At 41.1% G+C, this 21,278-nt stretch overlaps 1 protein-coding gene across 1 annotated transcript in view; it reads left to right on the top strand.

The window, feature by feature from the left end:
* LOC136556524 (potassium voltage-gated channel subfamily KQT member 1-like) overlaps positions 1–21,278 on the top strand; it is a 410,734-nt gene that overhangs the window by 1,328 nt on the left and 388,128 nt on the right. The window contains exon 2 of the mRNA XM_066549787.1: positions 13,478–13,568. Coding sequence (XP_066405884.1) covers positions 13,478–13,568 — 91 coding nt within the window. The remainder of the gene's footprint in view (positions 1–13,477; positions 13,569–21,278) is intronic.

Raw genomic sequence — 21,278 nt, 5'->3', positions numbered from 1 at the left:
TAGCATAAAATAGTCTCATTAATACTTGCTTCCTTTCCCTCCTCAATATCATATATGTGTTTTTGAAAGGATTTTTTGATTAATGAAATTTCTCCAAGCAAAAAGATAAAGCCTCTTTCAAGGACTATGCTTATAGCATGCTTTATTCCTAAGGACTAAAAAGATGTGATTTGTGTAGATTTAAATATATGAATAGTCATGATTTAAGCCTAGTTGAGACTACTAATCTTGCTAAAATTAATTTGTTTCATCATCTGTGTTGCTTTTATCCCCAACTGAGGTTGACCTTTAATATGCACTTTTTTATTCTGAAATGGGCATTAAAATAAAACAAAAACATCTATACACCCCCTCAGTACTAGAAAATTGGAGAAAATACTGGTAATACCAACAGCAACTGTTTTTTTAAAGATTCCTACCATTTACATGAAAGAATATGAAAATTGAGTGCTCTTAAAAGTTATTTGTCTTTGAGGCTCCTAGAAAGGAAACATTTGAAACAGCTTTTGGCAAGCATTTTGTCTCAAGGATATTTTTGCTAATAATTATCCCAGTAACTACATGATGTGTTCATTTAAATAACAAGTTTCTGTTTTGGAAAGAACATGCCTTATAAGATTATATATCATTACAGCAAAACATTGTTAAAAAATAAACTACTAATCTAAAATACACTTAATTTTATAATTAGAACAACCTGTAATTTATTTTTAAACAGCTTCCCGTGTTTTATGTGTGGGTTTGGAGGTAACTTAAGTGCAGCTGATTGATGGTGATGATAATGATGATTTGTTATTTTCCTGACAAATCCAAACTTTCAAGTACATGGCTGATATTTGTGTAGCCTGGAGGAGCTGGATGTGCTCTGCCCCTTCTGTCCTTCATGTGCCACAAAGATCAGACAATTTATTTACAGACTTGGGGGAGCTTTCTGTCCAAGAGGGACTGGAGTCTGTTCTGATCTGGAGTCAGTTCTGCTAGAAAGAACCTGACTTTCCAAAACCAGCCAAGGTGAGGGAACAGCAAGTGCTCCAGGAGGTGACCTCTTCTCATTCTGAAATTACCAAGATAATCATCAATAACACTTGTAGAAAGTTTCTTTTAAGGGAATAAGCTCAGGATTTTTACGAAACTTTATAACAGTGGTAGGAAAGGGAATTATTTTTGCCTAATTAAATCTAAAATTTATATTATTTTAGTGGAGTTATTGGAGTTTTAGTGGAGGTTGAAATAATGGTTTCAAAACAAAATGTTTGAAGTGGTGAGTGGGTTCACTTGAGAATCCCTCCTGCTGGTCTTGAAAACCTTCTCATTTGGATACTTTTCTGGTTTAGGACTGTGAAATACCTTCACTTCCAAAAAGCCCAGTAGAGTAGAGGATTTCACTTGGCAAGAGCTGAGGCCTTGAGAAGCAGCTGCTCCATGAACTGACAATGCATTGATCCAAACCAAGCAATTCCTGTGGCTGTTGGAGTGGGGTGTTGGAGATCACCTGTGTTAGAGCCCAGCGGTGAGATCCTGAGTCCAGAAAAAGCAGCATGTGCCTGGCTTGGATTAATTTCTAAACTCATCTATGCACTTGCTTAAATCACATCCAAATGTCAGGTATTAGGGTATAACCCTCATATTTTGAAATATGAAAGAAAAATACAACATGTATTGGTGAGGAGTTATTTATGGCAGTGGCCTTACTTGGCAAACCTACACATTTAAATAGTTTCATTGCAGGTGGAGTCTTACTTATGTGATGGATATATTTCTGAAGCCTACATCCATTTAGTGACTGCTCCACTGTGGGCTGGAATGTTGTGTCCACCTGGCTGGCTGTCACCTATCACTGTTCTGTGAGCCACAGAGGCCACCTTGTGTCAGCCCGAGGTGATGCCGCAGTGTGGCTTCCAGGCAGGAAACCCCTGAGTGTGCCCATGACCCATCGTGTTTTCCCCCTCAGTCAGTTACACCCTGCTCACTGCAGTCCAACTCCCTTTTCCTATTTTTTCCATTTCTCTGGAGCATGCAGGGACTGCTAATTTTGGTCTTTTGTGCTGCTCTTGCCTGGGTAGATGAATTTTTCAGTTAAAAAGCCAGAGACTTAGAGGGAACCTGGGTTCCTTTGGACTAAGAAGTGAGGGAGCAGGACAACTGGCTAACACTGAGTGTGGTGAAAGAGGGAGAAAAGAGAACCTGAGACTGAGACACTGAGGTCCACGTTGGTTTGTGGTGGAAGCTGAGACTGGTGCCAGTGATGCTGAAACTGGTGGAAAACAATACAAGAGCAGAGTAGCTCAAGGACAAAGAGAATCTGACAAAGGAAGGAGGAAAACCAGGTTGTGGATATCAGAAAGCTGGATACAGACACAAAGGGGACAGCTGAAAAGGGTCAAGAAGCCCAGAGAGCCACTGGGAGGAAGAGGGGTAGGACATGACAGCTGGGAGCTAGGGAAAGCGGGGGTGTGGAATTCATGATGGGACAAGGAACCTTTCACCCATAGGCAACTAATTTGAATCTTGTCCAAGCCAATAGTTCAGTAGAAGAAGAAGCAGTGATGGCTGTGGGGAGATACAAAAGGAGCTGTTGGTCCCAGTCCAGTTCCTAGCAAATGGATGTCACATCACCCCTGGAGTCAGCACAGCTGGAAGGGCTGCTGTCAGGCTCTGGAGAAACCACAGGCTGGCTGGGAGTGGAGGCAAGTACAAGGCAAGAGGGAGGTCTAGGACAGGGACTCTTAACTGTGTTCTCAGGCCTGCCATTTGCTTGATGTGTAACACTGCAAAAGCTTCAGTGAGAACTTGCAGCTCTTCCAGGTCACTTTGTGCTGGTTTGGCCACTTGTCAAATGTGTGTTAGACCTTGCTCTCATTCAAAAGTTAGACCAGCCTTTGTGTCCCATAAACTCCTTTGGGATGAGGTGAGCTGATCTAACAGCTCATTGCTAACAAGCCAGCATGGGTTCTGCTCCTCTCATCCACCTCCAGCACTCAGCTTGCTCCTGCCAGCTCTATTGTCCTTTGATAGTTAAACTTGGAGTTACACTTGGATAGCCACTTCAGCTTCTGGCACCAGCAGGAGCCTACCCCAGTGGGAAAGAGTGGTTGGTCTTCAGTGAGGTTAGTACTGCACATGAAGCACCTTGAATCCCTTCCCCGCTCTTGTTTTCTCAGTGGATCAAAATGACTTGTTGAATTGCATGTAAAATTGTGCACAATAATTGCAAGGTAACATTGCAAATCATCTGGCAAGTACTGCAGACCACCTGGTTTGACTGCAAAGCATTTCATAAATGCAGGTTTTGGGTAGCCATAAAGTCTGCTCTGCAGGCTGCCTTGAGATTTCTGGGGAAACAACTCCTCCAAATGGTGACTTCGAGAGGGTAATGGCTGTTGCTCCAAAATATTCCTATGGGATGCTGCCTGTCTCTGGGAATTGTGGGGTAGACAGGGAAAATTTCTTCCCTAGAGTATGGTTTCCCAAGAGCTGGCAGGGTGGTTTACCAATGCCACAAGCTCTTGGTGCCCCTCTGTCACCTTCCCTTCTTCTCTTCTGGACACACATTTGTGCTGCACAACTTGTGTTTCTTCTGGCACTCACTGGAGCCCTCCTACGCTTCATCAGCTCCCTGTAATGGCAGGAATCTAGATCAGCAGGAAATGAGGAGCTTTTGGGACCTTCAGGAGTTGCAGCATGTCAGCAAGTGGTCTAACAGGGCTGCAACCAGCACTAACACAGTTGGCCAAGACTGGAATGGAATGAGGCAAAGTTCTCTTTCTTTTTTTATTTTCTTTTTTTTTTCCCAACAGAGAGCTGTGGTGTGGGCCCAGTTTTATATGAAACATGCCCTAGATTTACTTTGTTACCCCTCTGTCCTCCAGACTGACTCCCACAGCTCCTTCAAAGAGAAGCACATGTGCACACACACACAAAAACACACAAAAACATGCACACACACCCACAAAAAACCACAAAAACACACACACACACAAAAACACACACAAAAACACACACACACACACACACGTACCTGTTCCCGGCAGCTTGTTGAAAAAAACCCTTCAACTGAACAGTTACTTCTGAATAATTAAAAGTGCATGATCCTTCCAAAAATGTGAACAACATCAATAACACCACAGACTTAAAACTTCATGAGGAAAGTACAAAAAGATCAAAAAACATGTTTATAAAAGGGGGGTAGCCAGCAGAGGGTTTTTTCCTTCAGAAAAGATTCTGTGTACCAGTGTCTGTGTCACTGTGAGTAATACATAAACAAGTGAATTCAGATTATTTGGACAAATTAAAAATTGTAAATTTTTCCTATTATTGTTTCTCCTCAGACTTTGCTTTCTCAGGTTTTTTTACTTCCTCCAACTCCATGTAAGAAATGCTAGTTGTGTTCTGTTAATGAAATTGCAGAAGTTCAGAGCCACCATTCTGGCTGATATTCCATTTTTTTTGGCATAAAACTGTTGCTGATGTAAAGAACTTTAAAAGGCAAAATATGTAAGGGTCTAGTGGTCCCATTTAATGGGGCACTTGCCTGCATATATTTTGATTATTTGAGTGTAGCAGCTCTTTAGTAAACTGAAATAAGTTAGCACAGTGTTCTCCAGCTCCTGTTTTTATCTGGAAATGAAGCATATAACCCATTATTTATAACTGTTTATCTCAAAGGGACTGTCAAATTCCCATTTCTGTCCTTTCCACAATTATCTCTAGAATGCAAGCAGATATTTTGCTTTTTCCAATGATGTGATTGTAATATGACCAACACAAGCAACAACTAAAGTTCAGAGTAATTATAAGCACATGGCTGCTTTTGAGATTCTGGCTTTGACCTTGATGTCACAGCTTAATTCTGGACATGGTGTACTTTCATAAGAGAAAGGCCTATTATTATTATTATTATTATTACTCATTACTTATTGTTTTTAGCGTGTTTCTTGTCAGCATAACAGTTACTTATTTGGAATTTTATATAGAAATGTCACTGACAAGGTTTTCAGTTTAGAACTGCAATGGCTACTTTTCATCTGTGTACTAACTATTGAGAGGTACTAAGCAGATGTGTCTGATGACAAGCTTCAGGTACCAAAAGAGGAGCAGTATTGAAGAGAAGAAACTTATTCATTAAATGGGATGTTCCTCTTGCTGCTTAGAGTTGCATGGATGAGATGGTGGAATGGCTGAAGTTGCTAATGAAGGTGCACTGATATTAAAGAAAATTGTCATTAGGGTTCTGTAAAGTTCCAGGGTTTGGTTGTTCTAAAAATACATGAGGATAGTTACTAATTTTTTACTTCTCTTCCTAAGGAAATGAGGTTTCTGCAACCACACTGTCTGAGCATGTCTGTCTGAAAGGGCCTTACCAAAAAGCTTTGAGCCAGCTGGCGAGTTCCAGCTAACATGGACAGGGGATGAGGAATGTCAGAGATACTGTGCTTCTTCTCACTTGGTTAAAACAGACATTTGTCTAGAGGAGAAAGTAATATCCCCAAGATGAGAACATTTCACTTTGAGGTCCTTTAGATTGTTTGGCACCAAGGAGTCTTTTCAGGAGATGTTAGGAAAGCTCCTAAGGAAGAGCTTGGATCTGGGAGTACTTCGTGTTAGGCACCGTCACCTAACCACAGGGCACAAAGCCACAGCATGAGTAAGTTCTATTTTCATTTTTTTGAATTATTGATGACTTTTTCCATCATTTCTGTAAGAAATTCAATCCATCTTATTCTAGAAGCTCAATTTTGTAATAATCTCAGCAATTAATATACATTAACATCTGCCCCCACGGGCTAATGTTGTTTCTGTAGTGAAAACAAATACTGTAGCCTGACATTGCTGTGGTGCTGTTGATGGAATTTGGTTATGCTTTTGTGGAAAAACTCCCCTCTGTTCTTACAGAAACCAGCAAAGTAAAAAGATATTCCTTGGTACTAATGTTACAATTGCTCATGAACTCCACATGGTACCAAATTCAAGAAGAAAAGTGATGATCAAGCTGGCATTAACTCAGCGGATGTATTTTCACAGCATCATTATATAAATTTGTTCTTTCCCTTTTCGTCTTCTGAACCCAAGAGACATTATTTAATGTGACTACTATGAGGAAGCTGGTGTTGCATTTTGAATGGTGGTTGGAATTTCCTGTTCCCTTGGAGGCGTGTCCAAGATCACAAGCCAAAACCTACTGACTTTTGTGTTACCGTCAAGGTTGGTGATAAAAGTATCAGAATCATCAACACTGAAGTCATGATGATGGACTGGTTTTGTCACTGTTTAAAAAACTGATTATGCCTCTTCTAGAAAGTCTTAGCTGTAGAATCAGAATGGAAGATTGCAAGACATGCAAAGATAAAAACAAGAGAAACACAGAAGCACAGACGTCAGTGGAAGATACGGGCACTCAGTGGAATCAAGGAGCTTAATCCCGGGAAAGGCAGGGCATTAAATAAAAGGTTTCAGTAAGATCAGTGCTCCTGGTGGTTGTAAGGAATGCATGAATGCAATTTGTCAGTTCTGAAGTACTGCCAGATAAACTCGTAGAAAAAGCAAAATCCAAATCTTAGTGCTCTTCAAAGAACAGCAATTAAGTTAGGATGTCAAATGTTTGGAAATGTGAAGTGCTCATTACTAATGGAGCTGTGGATGTTTTATAAATAACATTCAACAGCTTGGGTCAGTAGATCCAGAAAGCTGGTTTCATGTGGGAGGTTTTTTTGTAGGATGTGTGGCTCATGCTGTGGTTTGAACAACATTGGTTTTAGCTGTTGATCCAGCCCTGTTTGTGATGAATTCTGTATATGCAGATAATTTCACTATTTGTAAGTGAAATTTTAAATTCTCTTGGTGTTGTAGAAATATTGACTTATTATTTCTGATAGGAACCAGGAAGGCAACTTCATGTTATGTGCAATGGAGATATTGGACATTTCTGGGTGAAACTCAGAAGAGACAGCTGAAAACAGAGATCCACAGTATATCCATGCAATAGGTGGGATTTTCCTTTGGTTGAGGACTTCAAAGCTCTGAAAATATTTTATTCTGAGGTAGAAGAAAGAAACTCAGATATGGCCAAATTCTCTGCTAGGCATGCTCCCTGTTAGTAGAGTCCAAAGCTAGGCAGGTTTCCATTAAATCGTGTCTGGTCTCCTTCTCCACTTCTGCTGACATTCCCAGACTATTTCTAATTTTAACAGATTGGTATTTTCAGCAGAAAAATTGTCCCTTTACCAAAATTTCCAACCAACTCTAATATGTGTATGATCGCATATGGATAAGCACAGGACCTTTCAAAGACACATCAAACCTCAGGAGCTTGGAAACAGATTTATGAGAGAACTGAGGGTCATCAAAACCTGCCCACAGAGACACAGGGACAGCCTTCTCTTCATAACCTAGAAACTCCTTTGGATAACAAAAATATGTAAAGACCAGGAGTGAGGTTTCATTCAGAGCAGCAGGAATGTTTTTCAGAAGCACATGGCTATTCAACATGAGACAGTGGAGTCCCATTTAGAAGAAAGTGTTTCATTCACTCAGGAATGAGAACTTGCACTTTTAGAGTATGAAAAAAGAAAAAAATGCTCTCCTTAGTTTTCCTGCCACAAAATGACCAGTTAAAATAGAAAGCAGCCCATACTGCTGGAACCCCTCAAAGGGCTTTCTGTTTGCTAAACTCATTTATTGTCCCTAACAACAGGCTGACTTAGAGCTTTTGGTCTCCTTTAGACAACTCTGTATTCTGTCATCCAGAAAAAAGCTGAAACTCCAATGGGTGTAGTTGCACATAGATTTACTTGGACATACTAGCCTAAATTCAGTCCATTTCTCCTTTAATTTAAGTCCAGCTGAAGCAACTGCATTTCTTCTCCCCTACTGTGATAGTAGGCTGGAACATTTTGGCTTATTTTCTTAGACTCATGGGACAGTTTGGGTTGGAAGGGACCTTACAGATCATTGAATTCCACCCCCTGCCGTGGCCAGGGGCACCTTCCACTAAAGCAGACTGCTCAAAGCTTCTGGAGAAAATAGCAGATAGAATAAAGGATTATCTAAGGAATCTAAAAGGCAGGGTTTCCATGTACTTTCAACTGGAACATGTAGAAGCCATTTGTAGTTACCTACCTGGAGGGCTTTCCCAGAGTGAAGAGAGGCACAGTAGCTCAGTTTTGAGGAAGGAACAGGACACATCTGGTTGTGTTAAAATCATCAGCAATCCACGGTCCAGGACACTCAATTCTACAGAGCATGGGTTTCGATAGCTTTTCCATAACAATTTTTGTTGATTTGCTTTCATTATAGAGCTCACATTTTTCTAAAAGTGTTTTTTTTTCTCTAAACAAAACTTTGCAGAGTCAACAAAGTTTGGTAAAGCCCAGAAAACCCCAAAGCTACTGTTTTGTGCTTGGTTGCCAAGGAGTATATCTCTGTCTGTGAATTTACAAGTTTGACCCCTCCACACCCATCCCTTTTTTATTGTCCAAGAGATAACATTCCCACGAGCATCTGCTATATCAGCACTTCAAGTGCACTTATCTGCAGGAGATAAACACAAAGCCCCATGTGCACAGTTTTTGCTAGAAATGGAATTATTTGCTGCAAAACTTAAAAAGGAGGAATTATGACTACTCCTCCTTTAAGAACTTCCATTAGGCTTGTCTTCCATGGAAAACAAGTTTGTTACAGCATGACCTTTGAAAGGCTCACCCTGGAGAAAGTGCTTGACATCATTTTTCTCTCAATTGTTAAGTTAACCTCCTAGTTCCCAGTGTTTGAAGGCTTCAGTGAAGTGTGCTCATGGTCAACAAACAGAATTTGTCCCTGGTGACAACAGCAACAGAAACATGTTTCCAGTCATGCCAGCTACTCTCCAAAAGGAAGCAATGTTTAGGAGGACCAGGACATAAAGAAGCACTAATTTTCAGCCTTTAACAGGACTGTCTCTTTAATCTGGTTAACAGATTAAATGGGACAGATTTAAGGGTGATGGTCTAAAAGCATTGATGAGAAAGCAGTTGTATTTATGTGTATACCTGAGGCTTAAGGAAGTGAGGAGAAGTCAAGAAATACTTGTAATGTAAATTTCATTTACATTTACTAAATGAAATTTACTAATGTAAATTTCATTCACATTAACAAGGTGTCTCTTGGGAAAGCATGACACTTCATCTTCTGTAAGTGTGAACGGTGTTACATGAGAATCTGAAACCAAAGGGGAAGTTCTCAAGTGCTTCTCTTTCCTCTGATATGTAAAATATTTTTTTTCTGCTCAAAGAGAGAATGAGGAAGAGTCTGCAAATAGGTGATCAGGAATAAATTTCCATCTTCAGAAAAAAAAAGTTGGAAAAGAAAGCCAGGTGTTTTGTGAGGAAATACCTCACTATTTTTAGTAGCTCTGTGGCAGAACAGGGAAAAATGTATTTGAGGAAGTAACAGCTCAGGTTGTGGCTCAACATCCTCAAGAATCACAGAAAGAATGAAAGAGAACAAAGTACTAGAAAGGAGAACCTCAGTTCCTTTAGGATGTGAAAGAGTAGACCAGCTCTACTAGTTGATAATTATTTATATCTCTGCCTTGTTAACTTCCTGCCTTTAGGAACTGAACAGCTGCCAGTGGGTGAAATTTTTCTCTGTGGATGCAATAACTCCCTGCAAGCAAATAAACAATCACACCCTGTTTTCTCACCCTTACAGCACAGAGAATTGTCCTTTGCAGGAGAGAGGATGGATAGCAGGGGCAACATGAGGAAGCCAGTCTGGAGCTGGTGGGGAAAGGGAAATTGCCATATGACAAGCTTTAAATGGCTTCACCCCAAGCCAGCAATATGAAACACGCTCCCATCCACTTGCCTTACCTATAGGTATCCCAGAAATGCAATCAGAAATATTCAAGGAGACCCAGGATCTGTTTGGCACTTGCTGATGGGTTAACACTGGTAGACTTTGGCACTGCCTTTGAGGGACAGCTTGTCCCTCTAAGCAACACCTGCAGTGAGACCCTGAGACAAACCCAGAAGTATTCAGGGAGGAGCCTTGCTGGGGGTTTGCTTGTGGACCATTCATCCAGCTCTTTACAGGGAATTTGGCACTCACCCAAGCTTTTTTCCTCCAGTGTGTTTAAATTGGTTAGAGCTATGTTTAGCATTCCAGAGGCTGTTAGGGGCAGTCCACGAGGCGCTTTGCTGATTGCCTGAGAGGCAGAGGTGTGGCTTGTTGGATTCTGCAGATCAGCTGGCAGTTCATTGAGCTGTTTAAGTGTGGACTCATCAAAGCTAACCTGCACTGTGGTGTGTGGCCCAGTGACAGTAACTTAAAGGAAGCTGTGAAGGCAGCCTGCCCTGACTGCTGGCTCAGAGATATCAGAGGGGGAAGAAGATGCTGCTCCACTGTGCTAGAGAAAAGGTGCAAAAGGACTGTTGGTTTCTCTGGGAGTGGATTTACTTGGGGTGCAGGGAGGACTTGACCCTTGGTCCCACTACTTGTCTGCAGCCCTTTTGTCATACCTCAGATACCACTTACTCACCAAACTCCATCCATGGCTACTTTCCAAGAGCCTGTGGTGAGCACTGAGCACAAACTGCTGCACGTGCACACAGCAACATCACCAGCCATGGCTAAACCCTGGCTGTGGGGCTGCTGTGTAAACCAGGGGTCCTGAATGGCACCTCAAGGCTCTTGGCTCCAGCCCTGTCCTGCCTGCCCCTCCAGACACACAAATCCAAGGGGAAAGCAGTCCCAGGTCCTTCACACGGAGGCTGTGTCCATCCATGAACTGCTGCCTGGCTTGGATGGTCATGTACTGTGAGATCACTGCCTGGATGAGACCCATTTTGGCCTTGTATTTGGTTTTGTATCTACCTTGACACACTCCTGTTATTTTTACCTTCTTAAGTCTATCTAATTCTGGCTGAGAATACCAGAAACTGTCCCTCACCTGTCTCAAATGCAATTTCTCAGCAATTCCAGTAAAGGACAGGCAGATCTACTTCCGTTTTTTCCAGTGTAGGTTGCTGTGTCCCCATGGAGATGACAGCCTGCCCACAGCAGGGCTTTCTTTTTGTTTTGGGGTGTTCTTTTAATGTTTGGGGTTTTTTTTTTTTTTGGTTGGTTGATTGGGGGTTTTGTGTGGTTCATTTTTTTTTGTTCTTTTGGGATTTTTGTTGTTCTTGAGGCCCTCACTAAATCATTAATCTGTGCTTGTCTTTGACTTTGTCCTCCTGCAACTGAATTTGTACTCAGCTCATGTGAGCTGCCCTTGCTATTCATTGGGAAGGAGTGACACTCACTGGCCAGAGGATATAGTGCCATAAATTAAATGAATTTAAAGGGTCCTTTGAATGGTTTTAGTGTGTGATTTGGAAATGGGGAAAAAAAAAAAAAAAAAAAGAGAATCTCAATGCATAAAACCAGGAGAGGAGGTTGTGGAACTCATCAACCATGAGAGTGTGGCTGAGATCTGTCCTGAGCTAAAGGTGTTGTTGTTACCCTTGTATGATAATAAGATATATTATCTGGATCCCTTTTCTCTTATATTGTGGATCAGGATAGGTAAATATTGAAGAAATGCAAACTTGATTCAGAGACAATTGTACATGTACAGCTCTAACCACTACTTAGGAAATCTGATTATTAATGATGGCCCTAATCTTCTCAAATCTCCACCTGTGGTTAAATAGTGTCAGAGTCCTTCCAGAGCCAGATGAAAGGAAGTAGGACCTTTTGTTTTTATAACTTGAAATCCAGTTTTAGGCTTGAAGAGGTCAGCTGTTGTCTATGTGGCAGCTGAGAAACAACTGTCCCTCCTTGCCTGTGTTAGCACATACTTCCAATTTCCTTGCAGTGTGTGAATGATCAGATCAAACATACCAAAGAATTGTTTCCAGTGTTCCTGGGGTTCCTAAGGCAGTCTAAAACTCTGAGGCACTCTAAAAAGAGAAAAAGGAAAGCTGAAGGCCTCCATAGATATCAACATTGTCCCATTTTCCCTGGTTCTAGTTGTGGTTTGAATGTGGTGCATAGAGAATATTGGCTCAGCCTACCCTCTGAGGTAACAAGGCCAACAGGTTTTGGGGGTTTTCCATATCCAAGCAGCTCTTTGCAGTAGATTTTCTATCCTGTATCTGTGTTGTGAGAACTTTGTCTCTCTAGATATATAGATATATACATATGAAGTGCATCTGTGAGTAAATACGTGGAACAGGATGCCCAGGGAAGTGGTGGAATCACCATCCTTGGAAGTATTTAAAAAATGTGTAGATGGGACACTCAGGGATTTGTGGCAGACCTGGGATTGTGGGGTTGATGTTTTGACTCGATGATCTTTGAGGCCTTTTCCAAGCTAAATGATTCTGGGATTCTGTTTCATGTGCTCCTTTATGTCTGTGTGGATACATGACTGCTGAGCCCCCAGCCTTAGTTGGAAAAGCTCCTGGGGAAAGGCCAAAAGCACAGCATGGGCTGTGAGAAGAGAGGGAAAAGCAAGAGTGAGAAACAACCTCTGGGCACAGAGGTGAGAGAAGCAGGAGAAGGGGGATGAGGTGCTGCAGGTCCCAGAGCAGAAATTCCCTGCAGCCCCTGGGGAAGGTTTGTCCTGAAGGACTGCAGCTCGTGGAAGGGCCCACAATGCAGCAGGGGAGCAGTGTGAGGAGAAGGAGGAGGAGGAGGATGGAAAAGAGGCAGAGACAAAGTGTTGTAGTCTGACCACAACCCCCTGCATTCCCTACCCCTCTTTGCTGCTTGGGCATGAGTGAGGGAGGGAGGCAACGGAGCTGGGAATTAGGGAAAGGGAGGTCAGGGGGACATGTTTTAGTCTTCTTCCCCATGCTTTGTGTAGGATTGAGGTTTGTTCCTGTGAAGTTTTAGGAGATTCCTGTATGTCTGCTCTGTAGCCTGTGCAGGCACCACTAACCAGGGGCTCTGTCCTCAAGCTTAGTGACCAAACTCCTGGGCTTGTGTCAGCTGTGGGCTTGATGAGGTGCATTTCGTCTCTTCTTCTGGAGCACTGATAAAAGTGTCCACTGGGGACAAGATAGATAAGATAAGACTGTAGATAAACTCCAAAGGAATTAATCTTGTCATTGGTCTCTAGGTTGTACAAGAGTTTTCCCCCTTCCTGATAAGCTTTTCCACCTCTAATTTTCATGTAAAAGCTACCAAAACCCACTGAGTGTAGTTTGTGTCTCTGTTAAGTTGTACAGCAATCAGTGAAACACGAAACATTCACTATGACAACCTTCCCTGAGAAATATACTTGATAATTGATCTTTACCTATTGATTTACTGTGTTCAGCCTTCCTGTCATTTTTATTCCGTGTTTCTGAAAGCTGAATGAAAGCAAAATGGTGATACTCATTTAAGTAGGAATAATGGACTGATTAAACACAAAGTATTTGTGATAAAAAAGTTATGTGAATGAGACAGAGAAAAACCTAGATCTAGATTTACAGTTCAACTTGATAAGTCACGAAACACTGTTTTCTTTTTACAGGTTTCTCCTGGTGCTGATTTGTTTAATATTCAGTGTACTGTCTACTATAGAGCATTATTCTGAGTTTGCCATTGGAACCCTTTTCTGGATGGTAAGTGAACTTTTTTGGGGAAGGGCTGATCAGTTTGGCTAAACCTGAATTGCTTTTGGTGAGCAAGGGAGATAACTGTTAAAAATCCTCATGCAGAGCATGCTATCAGGACATTTAAAAGAGTGCCTGCTTTCATTAAAGAAAGGTCACAGTTTAATTGGGATGATTATTTTCTAGATCCTTGAACTATGAGGTCACTTGTTAGATTACCAGTTTTTATGAACTTGCTTTTCCCAAAGTATATCTCTTATGGTGTTCATCAGTCTTAGGCAGCATGGAACAGGATTTTCTATAGGAATGAATTTTTAAAGTGTGTATTTTCTAAGTCTTATGGTAAAAATTTGGCCAAGAACATTGCTTTTCAGAGGCAGGTGATGGCTTTTCTGTCAGCCTGGTTTGCTGCTCTACAGAACAGGAAGGAAGAGCTCCTATCACACTGCTGTCACCAGTGCTTTGGATTTGAAGTTGGTGCTTGCTTGGTGGGAATCAAAAGTACAAATAACTTGCATGAGGACACTAGACAATGTCCCCCCTCCTGTGTTCCCCCGCCTCTATTTGCCTTTAGGGAGTGAAAAATGGAGATTAAACATCCTTGATAAAAATGGAGTAAATAACTTTCAAACTGTTCCTTGCAATATCTGTATTTTAGCCACTCAAATCCTCTGATCTCAGTGTGTGATGATCTCAGTATTCTTATTATTGGTTCCTTTTGACAAATGCTGAATTTTAATGTGATAGAATTTGCTTTTCCATCTGGTTTGAAAATAAAAATCAGTTACTTCTTTGTTTTCCTATGGCTTAGGCTACATTAGCATGTGCAGCTTTTGCGTGCAGTTGACTGAGGAGTCATTAAATTCTGGAGTTATTCTGAGGTCTTGATTAAATTTAATCCTGTAGCAAATGTTGCTTGGCCTTTAAGCCACAACTCCCTGTCAAGCAAAGTGCGGTGTTCTGCCAATCACGTGTGGTCCTCTCCTGCTCCCTGAGATGTGGTGACTGCAGGTCAGGACAGGCACTGCTGGGAGCAGTGATCCTGGCTCTGCTGAGTGTTTCTGTGCAGATGGAATATGCCTGTCCAGATGTCACAGACATCTTTTATGAAAAAATCCTTTCCTTAGGATCTTTTCTCCTGAGAAGCTGAGAGGCCTCAGAAACAAAATGTAAACAATGGTTATCTGCTGCTGTGGAATGCAACAGGTGGATCTGTGATTGGTCTCATGTGGTTGTTTCTAATTAATGGCCAATCACAGCCCAGCTGTCTCGGACTCTCTGGTCAGTCACAAGATTTTATTATCATTCCTTTCTATTCCTTGCTAGCCTTCTGATGAAATCCTTTCTTCCATTCTTTTAGTATAGTTTTAGTATAATATATATAAAATAAAATAATAAATCAAGCCTTCTGAAACATGGAGTCAAGATTCTCATCTCTTCCCTGGTCCTGGGACCCCTGTAAATACCACCACATCAGACACATTTTTGGACAGGGAGTAACAAGATGGAGACAAATGTGTGGCTCTCAGAGTGCCCACATAGCACTGCCATGCTATGAATCATGCCAAATGAATCATGCACAGTCAGTGGAACAATTCTTGGCCTCCTTGTGTCACAGCCTTACCCTGGGGATGCCTCTCTGGAGTTTTTCCTCCTGCTGTTTCCATAGTTTCCTTCCTAGAAATGGCCAGTACACAGGGTAGCTGTTCTGCTGGCTACTGTAGAGTCACTTGCCTAGAACGCATTTGTCTTAAAACTTGGTTTGGTCTGAAATGAATTCACTTCAATTACAGAAGATTGTTTTTAGAGCTAATTAAATCAGTTCTTTTTCATAGAGTTGGGAGGCTTCTTGCTGCCAGGAGTGAAATGGTTGGACTCCTGCTTGGAGCACATCTTCCAACCTTTACCTGAAGGAATTTCTAACTGGCTCTCCCTTTTGAGCCAGGAAAGTGTTCACCCCACAGAAGTGTGGAAATTGCTGTTCTCTTTAGTCCAGGGAGGATCATTACACTGATGTACTTCATACCACAGCTGACTGTTCATAAAACTAGAGTTTTATCTCCCCAAGTGCATTCTGCCTTGTCTCTGCCAAAGCATCTAGTGGATCAAGTTCAAAGTGAAATTGATTTGTTTCTCTCCTGAGTGAAGGACCCTGTGATTCTTTGTATAGCCCTCAGCAGCAAATAAATACTGGCATGTGATGTTTGTAGTATTTCCCCACTTGTGAGAAAACTGCTTTTCATTAAATGCAGGTAGATTAACAGTTGGGAAGGATCAATGTCAAAAATGTCCTGTTGCAAGTTGCTAAGGCCTGACAAGAGGGATGGGACTTGGTACTTGAAGACATGGAAATGTTTTTGTATTTTCATAGGGAGGGTGAGTGCCAAGTACAATTTGGGTAATATGAGTCACTGGAGTAGAGATGAGACATTGGTAACAGATGTAGCACTAGATGTGTCCTAAGACACCAGAGCCTGGTGTTTCAAAGATGTCATTATGTTCATGTTCTTAAGACATCTGGATGGTCTAAGAGAATTTCTTGTCAGGTGTGAAACCAATTCAGACAAGCTCTATGAATATACCAAGGAGGGAATATCAGAATGTTTGTAGCTAGAATAGAAAAAGGGGCCTGAAGAAGCAGTTCCTGGAACTAAGAGTAAAAAAAGCCCCAAATGTTTACTCTCCTCCCATTTCCTATACATATGTTCTCAAGTGTCTGACAATTCAAGTGAATTCTGGAGGAAAGGATGTGACTTTTAGCCCAGTGTGAAGGCCAATCTCTTGTCTTTGAGATGACTGCAAAGATTGCATAGCCACAGGTTCAGGTACAGGCTGATGCTGGGCCTCCCCTCTGCCATGGTTGTTTTATTTGATGCTCTTGCTTGGGTTCAAAGGAAATGTCTGTTCTTTGTACTTACAAACAGAAGACAACAGAAGACAAATTTCCATCTGATCCTCACTGGTAAAATCAGTTTACTTCTACAATAGTAGGATTGGTGAAATTGCTTGTCTTGAACTTGAAATGTTGTTGTTTGAAGGATGTTTTTGTTCTCATGCTACCAAATATTTTGTGTGTTCCCTGTCACTCTTGGGAGAGTTCTTCCCAGCTCTGACATACTCTAATTTAATTCTTTCATGTATACACGTTGTATGAGATTTGTTAATTCCTGACTAGGTTTCTTTCCCTCTGCTGAGTATTTAGTAGCCAGCATTTGAGGGAAGTGACAGTGGCATTGGCACAAAGGCTTGTATTGGTAAACACCAATAAAATGGGTAATGAAGAACACAGCTCTTTCTGAATCTTTTATACTTGCAGAGAGAAGCCTGGAGTTTCCACTACTGTTAAAAATGGATCACAATGGCAGTGTGCATCCTATTTAACAATGTACAAAGCTTAAATGCATGTACCATTGGTTTTTGTTCAGATTGTGCCTGTAGTGTGGTATGAAAATGAATCTGTAGCTTTTCCAGCCTTTCTTGGTCCTGTATCTGCACCAGAGGAAGATTTCTCACTGGTCTATCCAGCAGTACTTAGGAGATGATGCATTAAAAAGTTCTTGTGCAGTGTGTGGGGAAACAAGTGCAGTGGAACAAGGCAGAGTTGTGAATAAAGTATTTTCAATACTCAAGATGATCCTGAGTTACAGCTGAGTTTCCTTCCCAGTTTACCCAGGTTTAGGTAGCATTTTATCCTCCCATTTTGTCTCAAGTTTTAATTCTCTAATAATACAGTTATAATTTTATCTGATTCTATGATTTTTCTGTTGAAAAAGTGTTTCTAAAAATTGCCAAGGCCTCTTGATCAGGCTTTTGCCTCTCCAGCAAGAGGCTGTAATGTTTTCTTGATGATCTAGTAGTTTGTGTCTCAGTTTTGGTTTGTAAATGGCATCTAGATCTTTCAGGATATGGAATGAAAAAATAAACTATAAAATGGGCCAGGTGTACCTCCTTTGAGCCTTAATCTGTTTTCATGGTTAGAGGTCATATATTTTTCTACCAGGAGAGGTCACCATGGTAGTTTCTAAAAGACCAATTTTTATTTTTATTTAATTGCAAAAGACCTTGCAAAAAGAGAGCTTCTTAGCTTGTGGAACAACTTGCACTAACTGTGCCAGTCTAAAAACAACAACAAAATATTATTTTCATCATACATATGATGTTTTTACACACTGTAACAGCACAATAAACATACAATTTGTATAATGATAGTGTTACAGGAGTAAGGGAAAAGTTTTGTCTGATTTAGTATTTTGATGTCAATTACTTTTTAAATTTAAGAATACTGAGTGTATTCTTAACTTGGAGAAAATAGACTGGTTTTGCTATAAATCATCTTGATTCAACTGATGAGTTCAGGCCCTGTGGTACCTCCCTTTTGGAGACAGACTTTATGCATCTGCTTTCCTCTGGAAAAGGAAAAATAGAAGACCCAATATACAGAAGAATTTCCTTTCTTTGCTGGAAAAAGCACTGGCATCTCTCCCAAACACATGAACACCTGTAGTTCACTGCCCCAGAGGGTACACAATTCCCTCAGAGACTCTCTTTTCAGAGTCCTCACTTGTTGCCTCTATTGTCAGTCCTTACTGCCCTCTTGGTTGCTGGAAATTCTCATGTAGTGACTCCATTTAGTGTGGATTAGCACTCCCATGCTTGCAGATTCTGTGGGAGCAAAGGCTGAGATGTGAAATCAGAGGTTCTCACACCAGCTGGTGCCCAAGTTTTTTCAGGCCAGAGACTCACCTTGTGGCTGTGTTTAGGAGGAGGATCTTGTGGAAGATTTTTGGCTGCAGATGGGTCCTTGTTGTTTCGTGGCTGTGCCAAAGTCACTGCTCAGGTTTGGGTTTATATGATTTTTTTCTGCATCACGTGCCATGAACACACACATCCTCCTGCTCTAAATATAAGCAAGGCTGCCCAAAGTACTCAAACTTCAGAGTGCCAAATGATAATTAACTTACTTAAGCCACCTAAGGCATGTCACTGTTAAACTGCTCTGGTTCTGAACTGGACATCAGGGTGGCTTTTTCTCTTTTCTCTTTCTCTTCCTCCACTGAGGACTTCCTGTCTGCAGTGGAGGAGCTCTTCTGTTGCTTTTTGTTTGTCTCTGGTTTTGCCCCATCTCCCATCTAAGCTGTGTAGCTGTTGGGTCAGCTCCAACCTGTAGCAGAGGAGAAACAAGCCTGCAAAAAGCTTAATTGAGTAGTCTCCGTGATTTATGTGAATGTATTCTAATAGGTTTGAGGTTGTTTTATCCATCCCATCAAAGCAGTCAGCATTAGAAAGTAAAAAAGGTGGAATTTTTACCTATTTCCTGCCTCTGTGCCAGTTTATAATTCTAAATGTGGTCTTTGCCATATTGCTTGAACACTTAGGGCCTTCCCCAGGCCTGTTTGATAAGGTGATCATTGGATAGTGCAATACATGTAGTTCACAGGTGCTCTTCCTCCTTGCCTCACCACACTGTTTCTTACATCTGATAATGGACTTCTTACAGGGTATCCCATAATAATTCATGGCATTTTGTGGTATTTGTGCAGTGTACATTCCCTGGGTGACAGCAGGTGTTCATGAGGTGTGCAGTCCCATAAAGGCACTGACAGCTAGACTGCCTCAGGAGAAAATACATTAATTTCTGTGTACTGTGGTAGAGCCAGACCCTGTGAGTGCAGAATACATATGAATAAAAAGGAACTTATGGCTCATAAGCATTTCCTGTATTCTTTTACTCCTGTAAACTTCTGAGAGAGAAAGCAAGGAAGAAAATCCCTGTTTCTTTCTGAGCTTCTTGTTGGAAGATGAAAAAATAGATTGGGAATATTATATTATAACAGTACAAAGCATTATTAAAATAGAGATGGAATATTTTTCATACATAAAACATATTAGGAAAAAAAAACTGAGTCCACACGTCTTTCAACACATTGTATAAGCTCAAGTTGTCTGCTGAGTGATCTTGCTGAGTTGCCATTGTTTTTCTGGAATCAAATGCAGCTCTCAAACTTCTCAGTGTGAATTATAATTCAGTTATTCCTGTGGGTTATATTACCTTGTGCCTAATGCACCACAGAACACACTCAATGATTGCTCTGTGCTTTTCAAATGTCTGAAATAGAAATCCATCTGCAGTAAGTAAGGCTGATTAACAAAGCCAATTAACAAAGAGCCAACTCGTAATTCCCTTAGTCAAGTTTGACTCACTGGAGCTCAGTGGAGTTCTCTGTGCAAAGGGGTTTTAGGATGTGGCCAAGTGACTTGAGAAACATTTCTTGGGAGTGAGGGGAAGGTGGAGAGACACATGCAGGATTTTTTCAGTTCCCCTCCTGAGAATACTGACACCCTCCCAAATCAAAAGATTAAAAAGCATGGAAGTAATGATTTAAAATTCTGAAGTGCATATTCACATTGGATTGATTCCACTCCAGGAGCAAAGCTAAACCCTTCACCACCTACCAGAGGTGGTCCCTTCAGGGATGTGCTGGGGGGAGCTGGAAGGTTTCTGTGGATCTACAGAGAAATTAGAATTTTGGGCACTAACTTACTGAATCTTAATAATTCTCTATTTGATTATGTACCTTAGTGGTATCTTTCAGAATGAAGCAATTGAGTAAAGAGTTCTTGTCAAAAATAGCTGATTTTCTTTGGAGAAAAATTGTTACCTGCTTAATTAGAATGAAAAAAATAACTCTTCCTCTGTAACTCACCCAGCTCACTTGAACGTGGCTGTCATGGGGGGAGCACCCTGTGCTTCCCTCAGGAGTGTACAGCTTCATTCCATGCAGGAAACAGCAAACAGCAATAAAATGAAAAACAAGCATAGTCCTGGTAGGAAGTCAGCAAATTCAGCATATTTGTCAGGTGTGCATGGAAGTGTATTTTTAATGAAAAGTTAAATCCACTTGTATCCAAACAACAGCCTTTGAGTGCATTGGTTTCACCTAAAAGTTGGAAGTGTGAGTAAGTTAATGGTACTATAGGACACTTAGCAGCATTTGGCGTTTTTTCTTCTGTATATTGGGTATTCAATTTTCACACAGGACATCTCTCATCTTTGCAAGAGCCAGCATGATGGGTAGAAAAGAAACATTCTCAGTATCAGTAGGTTTTCATGGCATTTGAGTAGCTGTTAAACTGAACAGGTCACTAAATGGACATTTTCAACTGTAAGGACTGGCAAACCTTGAAGACAGGTTATCAGATTAAATTTGGGACATAAGTACACGTGTGCAAACATTTGGACTATTAAACCTTTATGCCTCTTTCTGAGGCTTCATTGTCTGGAGCTGCCATTCCTTGATTGAATCTCCGTGAGAACACACTATTCATTTAGCCATCCCACTTCCTCCTTTTACCCCAGCACCTAAATATTCCAATAAAAAAAGTGAAGAGAGCCTTGTGTGTGCTCTCCACCTAAAACACAGCTGCAGCTGAGAAAATACCCTTCTTTTTCATGTGTGCACTTTAATCACTCCAGCGAACTTCCCTCTCCTGCTTCCCCAGTGCAGTTATCCATAACCAAACTGGGATAAATTATAAATTCCAGGCTATATATTTAATTTACACACACACACACACACACACATGCCTGTGTAAAAGTGTTGGGTTTCTGTGTTAATGCAGGCATTTTTTAATTTGGTCATCAATGACATTCTTGGATAAAAAGTTGATGGCTTTTCCACAAGGGTTTTTTATTTGATTGATTGAATTAGATACGGGGGG

The sequence above is a fragment of the Molothrus aeneus genome, chromosome 5 (assembly GCF_037042795.1).
Source record: "Molothrus aeneus isolate 106 chromosome 5, BPBGC_Maene_1.0, whole genome shotgun sequence".
Lineage (NCBI taxonomy): Eukaryota > Metazoa > Chordata > Aves > Passeriformes > Icteridae > Molothrus > Molothrus aeneus.
Note: the sequence above shows the minus strand (reverse complement) of the source record. Positions and strands in the feature narration are given on the sequence as shown.